This window comes from Pelodiscus sinensis, chromosome 24 (assembly GCF_049634645.1).
Source record: "Pelodiscus sinensis isolate JC-2024 chromosome 24, ASM4963464v1, whole genome shotgun sequence".
Taxonomy (NCBI): Eukaryota; Metazoa; Chordata; order Testudines; family Trionychidae; genus Pelodiscus; species Pelodiscus sinensis.
In genome coordinates, this window is record NC_134734.1 from 23,646,120 (window position 1) to 23,652,541 (window position 6,422).

The 6,422-nt window shown below is 71.3% G+C and overlaps 1 protein-coding gene across 2 annotated transcripts; it reads right to left on the reverse strand.

Moving 5' to 3' along the window:
• Positions 1-34: 34 nt before the first annotated feature.
• S100A1 (S100 calcium binding protein A1) lies at positions 35-5,983 on the reverse strand. 2 transcript variants are annotated; one of them, XM_075908114.1, is made up of 3 exons: positions 5,828-5,983; positions 772-922; positions 35-284 (listed from the first exon to the last, which is right to left on the reverse strand). In XM_075908114.1, exons 2-3 carry the CDS (start codon positions 910-912, stop codon positions 141-143), a joined length of 285 nt encoding a protein of 94 aa, XP_075764229.1. In that variant the 5' UTR covers positions 913-922; positions 5,828-5,983; the 3' UTR covers positions 35-140. The 2 variants fall into 2 exon arrangements, with proteins under 2 accessions (XP_075764229.1, XP_075764230.1); XM_075908115.1 differs by lacking the exon at positions 5,828-5,983 and adding an exon at positions 1,546-1,684.
• Between the last annotated feature and the right edge of the window lie 439 nt (positions 5,984-6,422).

Genomic DNA, 6,422 nt, shown 5'->3' on the forward strand with positions numbered 1-6,422 from the left:
CTCGGCGGCCCCGAGGAAGGGACGGGACACCAGGCGCGTTTGGTGCCTTTAATGAGTAGCTCTGTCTAGTGGTTAGAGGGGGGCCGCCGGCTGGCTCAGAACGGGGGTGGGGGGGCTGCGGCTCCAGGGGGGCTCCCCACTCAGGTGTCCTCCCAGAAGAAGGCGTTGCAGGCCACGGTGAGCGCAGCCACCAGCACCACGAACTCCTTGAAGTCCACCTCCCCGTCGCCGTCCACATCCAGGTCCTGCATGATGCCGTCCACGGTGCTAGCGTCCTTCTGGGTCTGCAGCAGAGACGCCCGAGCAGGAAGGGTTAGGGGGACGCCGGGCTGGGGCTGTGGGGAGCCGGCCCGGGGGGAGAGAGGCCAGAGGGCTCGGCAGGGAGGGGGCGGGAAGGGCTGGAGCTGCAGTGGGGCAGGAGAAGCCAGTGGGAGCCGGGGGAAGGCAGAGAGGAATGTTGGGAAACTTCATACCAGCAAGGCCCGTCAGCCTGGGAGGGGCTGGAGCCCAGATGCCGGGAACCGTCTCCAGCCCTACCCAGGGGAGCGACCCTGCCCCGGCACCTGGCTTGGCTCGGCCGCCTCCGATTCCTGCTGTGCGGCTGGCTGCCCCCCACGGGAGGGGAGGCGGGCGTCCTGTGGTCCCTGCGCCGGACGGCGGGGGCACCTAGGCCTGCCTGCTCCGTGCCAGAGGACCCCCCCACCTCCACAGGGCCGGCCCCCGGGGCTAGCACGGTGCCACGCACATGGGGCCTGGGGGGCTGATCCCCACCTCCAGGAAGCAGCCCAGCTCCGTCTGCAGCAGCTCCTTCAGCTCCTTCTTGCTCAGCTTGCGTTTGTCGCCCTCCTTGCCCGAGTAGTGGTGGAAGACGGCGATCAGCCCCTCCATGGCGTGCTCCAGCTGGGACGCCATCGCGCCGGCCCTGTCGGAGACAGCGTGCAGGGCTGAGGGGGAGCCACCTGCCTGGCAGACCCACGGCGGGAGAGCCGCCTGTGGGGCCCAGCCAGCCCCAGGGGGCTTCACAGGGGCTGCCCACGTGGGGGCTGTGGCAGAGGGTGCGGGGACGGGCGCACCTGCCCGCGGGGAGCTGGGCAGCCCGGCCATGCCAGCCAGGGGCCGGGGCTGGGGGTGTCAGCTCCGGTCCCATGCCAGAAGCCACCGGGCGAGGATGAACCGGGCCTGCCTCCAGCCGGACCCCTGGGGAAACTTTCAGGGCAGAAATAGCACCTGCCCGGAGGGGGGTGTGTGGTTCCTGTCCCTGCCCCCTGCTCCCTTCTGCCCCAGGCCGCTGGCCGTGCTGAGCCGAGGAGTCAGAGGGCATCGTGGGGTTCGGAGCCACCAGCCCCACCCCCTGCACAAAGCAAGTTCTGACACGGGGCTCTTGATCCCCGCCGGCCTGGCTGTGCCCAGAGCCATGGGGTGGCTGCCAGGCCCCCTCGTTAAGCCCTGCCCTGCCAAGAGCAGAGGGGGCCAGACCAGAGCCGGGGTGACCCCTGGGCTCCCCTGTACAGCTGCCCCTCCCCTGGGCTGCCCCCGAAGACCCACCTGTCCCTGGGCTGCCCCTGCAGCCGCTGGCTCGGCGCTCCTGCGGAGTGAGCCTGCGTCGGCTGGTCAGTGACTTTAAATAAGAGCCAGGCCCCCCCGCCCCCCCACCCTGGTGGATCTGATTCCAGAGACTGGACAGCCTGGCTGATTTAAAGGGCCAGAGGCGGCGGCGGGGCCTGTGCGTATCGGGGGCGCTCCGAGCTCGCTGCTGCAGGGGCTGCAACGCGCTCGCACGCGCACAGAGCGAGGGGGTCGCACGCCTCCCCCAGCCGTGCACAAGCGGGTGAACATCTGACGTTCCCCCCAGCCAGTGCCAGCTGAAGGGGGGGGGGCTCCTTGTAACCCACCCCAGGGGCTAAACCGGGAGCAGCCCCTCTGCTCTGTGGGGCTGGGACCCCAGCGCTCCCACCGACCCCATTCTCAGCAGCAGGCACGGGCCCCTCTCCTCGCCGTGGGCTTCAGTGGTTCCCGAAGGGACCCTGCCACCTCCCCCTCCTCCTGCGTGGCCCTGGCAGAGGCTCAGAGAGCCCCGGCGGGAGGGGAATTGTTCCGCTGGCTGGCGGCCCCCAGCATCACCGACCGGCACCCGATTTCCAGCGACCCCCACCTGCTCCTGGGGCCCCCTGTGAGCCGGGTGCTCGCGCGGCCGCTCAGGAGATACCCAGGCCGCCCCGCTCAGAGCCCACGGCGAGGTTTGTTTCTGCGGGTGCACACGGGCCTTGGGGCGCTGGATGGAAAAGAATGGAGGGAGCGTTGTTGGGGACCAGGACTGCAGCAGGCGGGTGTTGCCACTGTGTGTGGCTCCGCACCCCCGCCGGCACACCAGCGCCCGAGTGGGCCGCAGAACACTCTGGCATGTTTTCCCCTGGCCCGGCGCCAGCGGCCTGCAACCCCCCTGCCCGCCGCGGTGCCAAGGCCCCGGCTATCGGATGTCCCCTGGCTGCTCCCGCTGGACAATGGGAGCCATCGTGGCGTGGCGGGTGGGGGATCGGGTGACGGAGCTGAGCCCCCCTTGGCCTGGCGTTGCAAGTCTGTATAAAGGCGCCTTGTCAAAATAAAAACTCCCGGCTTGAAAGGTTGCTGCGGTAACAGCCAGGCCAGGAAACCAGATTCCTGGCCCGGAGCTGGGACGATAGAGCAGGCTCCAGGCAGCTCGTGTTGCAGACATGGAGCCAGCAGGGGGGGTGCTCCCCGGGGAAGCAGGAGCTGAATCTCTGGGGAAGGTTGGCCCACGGGTGCTTCACCCCCAGTGCCGCTTGCGGGGTGAGCCCCCAGCCCTAACACGGGGGGCTGATACCCCAAGGCTCGGGGTGGGCTGGCAGAGGGGGCTCGTACCCCAGGGGCTCTCCTCCCAGGGACACCTCTCCCACCCTCCCAGCCCAAAGCTCTGGGGATTGAGATATCTCCAGGGGAGGAGACTCCACAGCCTCCCTGGGCAATTTATTCCAGAGTTTCACCCCCCTGACAGGCAGGAAATGTTTCCTACTGCCCCGCCTAACCCTCCTGCAGTGTAAGCCCATTGCTTCTTGTCCTGTCTGCAGAGAGAAGAGTGATTTGTGACACACACGCCAGTAGGGGGCGCTCCCCGGGCCGTCAGTGCCGCCAGTAGGGGGCGCTCCCCGGGCCGTCTGTGCCGCCAGTAGGGGGCGCTCCCCGGGCCGTCAGTGCCGCCAGTAGGGGGCGCTCCCCGGGCCGTCAGTGCCGCCAGTAGGGGGCGCTCCCCGGGCCGTCAGTGCCGCCAGTAGGGGGCGCTCCCCAGGCCGTCAGTGCCGCCAGTAGGGGGCGCTCCCCGGGCTGTCAGTGCTGCCATTAGGGGGCGCTCCCCGGGTCGTCAGTGCTGCCAGTAGGGGGCGCTCCCTGGGCCGTCAGTGCCGCCAGTAGGAGGCGCTCCCCGGGCCGTCAGTGCTGCCAATAGGGGGCGCTCCCCAGGCTGTCAGTGCCGCCAGTAGGGGGCGCCCTGCTGCAGGAGATGCTGCCGCCCTCGCCCAGTTTCCGGAGCCCTGGGCTCTGTTGCACAAACGCCGGGTGGTGACCGGCTGGCCGGGGTTGCGACGCAGGCATTCGCGGGGGAGCTGCTCACGTCCTGGGTCCCCGCCTGTGTTCCGTCACACCCGGATCCTTTCTCCTGGCCAGCACCGCCCCGGCCTTGCACGGCAGAGGTGGCTGCATTTCACAGCTGGGCAAAGCGCCCCTGTCTCACCCCCCCTGCTCCGCCCCGTGGCCGCCCTCCCTGGGGGGCGCGCCAGGACCCCGCAGTGACAGGATCCCTCGCCGGGCAAGACAGCCTCACAAACTCCCGGCTCCCCCCGCTCGCCTCCTCCTGCCTCATCAGGCCAGGCCTCTGCCGCTTGGACAAAGGGAGCATCTCCGCTAGCAGTAGAGGGGCTATGACACGTGGCTGAGCGGGGGAGGGCAGCAGTGCACAGAGCTGCAGGCTGGCTGGGTGGGGGGCAGAGCGGGGGCTTGGTCCCTGACTCACAAAGCAGACGAGCGAGGTGCAGGGTGGGGCAGCGGAAAGGGCCCGTCAGGAGCTGCACCCTTTATCTGAATGGTAACCCTGCCCTGCCAGGTATGTCGCTGTCCCCAGACGCCCACGGGCTCCGGCCTGTGCGGGGCAGCGCGGTGGAACCGGAAGCAGGGGGCTGGGGGTAGGAAGCGGCTGCAGCCCTCTCTGCCCAGTGGGGAGATGCGCCCGGGGGCACCATGTCCGGGCAGGCTGGCACACCCCGGCCAGCACGGCTGTGGCTCCAGGTCCCTGTCCCATGGCTGCGGGGCGGGGGGCTGTCCGGGGGAGGGGCCAGGCTTTGGCTCTAACAGGAGACGGCCCCATGAGCCCCCCCTCCTGACTCGCCCCCATTTCTGCCCCTGGTCCCTGCTCCCAGACCCGGACCCCCTCCCCCTCCCGGCCCTGCTTGGGGTGTGGCCAGGCCGGGGGGGGGGGGGGGGCGCTGCTGGCATTTCCCTGGGCCAGGCGCATTCCCAAGGGGCGGAAAGCTGAGGCCCTGGAGCCGGAGGGGCGGGGACCCCCCCGGGGACCCCCCTGCACATTCACTGGGCTGCTGCGGCTCTGGGCGGGGCCAGGGCGACTGGGGCAGCCCTCAGGGGGGGGCGGGGGGGGCGGGGGAGGCAGGGCTCCCCGGGGCGGGGCGGGTGGGCAGCCACGGCGGCTGCAGGGGGCCTGGGCGGCGGGTGGCCCCTCCATGCGCCCACCCCAAAGCGCCGGGTTCACAGGGAGCAAAGGCAGGGGTCCCCTCCCTCCCCCCCTCCCTCCCCGTGCCCCTCAATCTCCCCCCAGCGCGGCCCCCGACCCCCACCTGGCCCTGCCCCCGCCAGCTCCCCCCCAAGCCTGCACCCATGGGCGCCAGCGAGGGGGCAGGGTCTGGCCATACGCCCACTCTGCGTGTCCCCGGCTCACGCACACTGGGCAGCACCCCCAGGCCCTGCAGCCCACATCTGCCCCTTGGCCCTGCCCCTCGGCCCCCTCTTGGGGCCACATCTCCCCAAGGCAGCTGGCTCCAGTTACCCCACACCCGCCCTTCCCCAGCCCCACTGCCCATCCCGGCCCCCTCTCCCCAGCCCCACTGCCCGTCCCGGCCCCCTCTCCCCAGCCCCACTGCCCGTCCCGGCCCCCTCTCCCCAGCCCCACTGCCTGTCCAGGCCCCCTCTCCCCAGCCCCACTGCCCGTCCCGGCCCCCTCTCCCCAGCCCCACTGCCTGTCCCGGCCCCCCTCTCCCCAGCCCCACTGCCCGTCCAGGCCCCCTCTCCCCAGCCCCACTGCCCGTCCCGGCCCCCTCTCCCCAGCTCCACTGCCCATCCCGGCCCCCTCTCCCCAGCCCCACTGCCCATCCAGGCCCCCTCTCCCCAGCCCCACTGCCCGTCCAGGCCCCCTCTCCCCAGCCCCACTGCCCGTCCAGGCCCCCTCTCCCCAGCCCCACTGCCCATCCAGGCCCCCTCTCCCCAGCCCCACTGCCCGTCCCGGCCCCCTCTCCCCAGCCCCACTGCCCGTCCAGGCCCCCTCTCCCCAGCCCCACTGCCCCTCCCGGCCTCCTCTCCCCAGCCCCACTGCCCGTCCCGGCCCCCTCTCCCCAGCCCCACTGCCCGTCCAGGCCCCCTCTCCCCAGCCCCACTGCCCGTCCAGGCCCCCTCTCCCCAGCCCCACTGCCCGTCCAGGCCCCCTCTCCCCAGCCCCACTGCCCATCCCGGCCCCCTCTCCCCAGCCCCACTGCCCGTCCAGGCCCCCTCTCCCCAGCCCCACTGCCCGGGGGCGCCGTCTAGCACTTACTCCCAGGCAGGAGCAGGCTGCTGCGTGAGTGTGAAGCTGCAGAGACCTCGTCTGCTGCGTGTGCTGCTGGCCCCCGGCCTCCTCCCCACCACCGCCCTGGCTTTCCAGCCCGTCCTAACAAGGGAACTGGCAGCTGGACAGAGCCGGGGGGGGGGGGGGGGGGGGGGGGGGGGGGGGGGGCCGTCTCAGCCCAAGCAACAGCTGCTGCCTGTGCCTGGCTCTGCCCCCGCTCCGCCTGGCACCCCTTCGAGCCCGAGGGATCTCCCCCAGGCCCCTCCCCTGCCCGGCGCCCAGCTCCCATACCCGGCTGCGCCAGGCAGGGGAATCTCTCGAGCCCCCCCGCTGGCACCAGGGTGCCCTGTAAGCTGAGCACTTGTGCCGCCACCCAGGAGGGAGGCATATGCTGCCCAGCTGATTGGCAGGGCGCGCACAGCCGGCAGCAAGTGTTTCTGCGGGTGGTGCACATCTGCCCACACCTTGGTGCAGCAAATAAAATTTATTCCGCCCCACCAGATGGGAAAAGAATAGAGGGAACATTGTCTGGTGCCTCAGTGCTCCCAGCCCTGCTGCGTGCCCAGGCCCAGACTGCCTGGCT

What these genes read in the sequence shown, in the direction of transcription:
- S100A1 (XM_075908114.1), bottom strand. Translation starts at nt 912, where the DNA reads ATGGCGTCCCAGCTGGAGCACGCCATGGAGGGGCTGATCGCCGTCTTC. An exon ending in AGCTGGGCTGCTTCCTGGAG is followed by an intron (nt 285 to 771) that starts GTGGGGATCAGC and finishes TCTCTGCTGCAG; the next exon opens with ACCCAGAAGGACGCTAGCAC.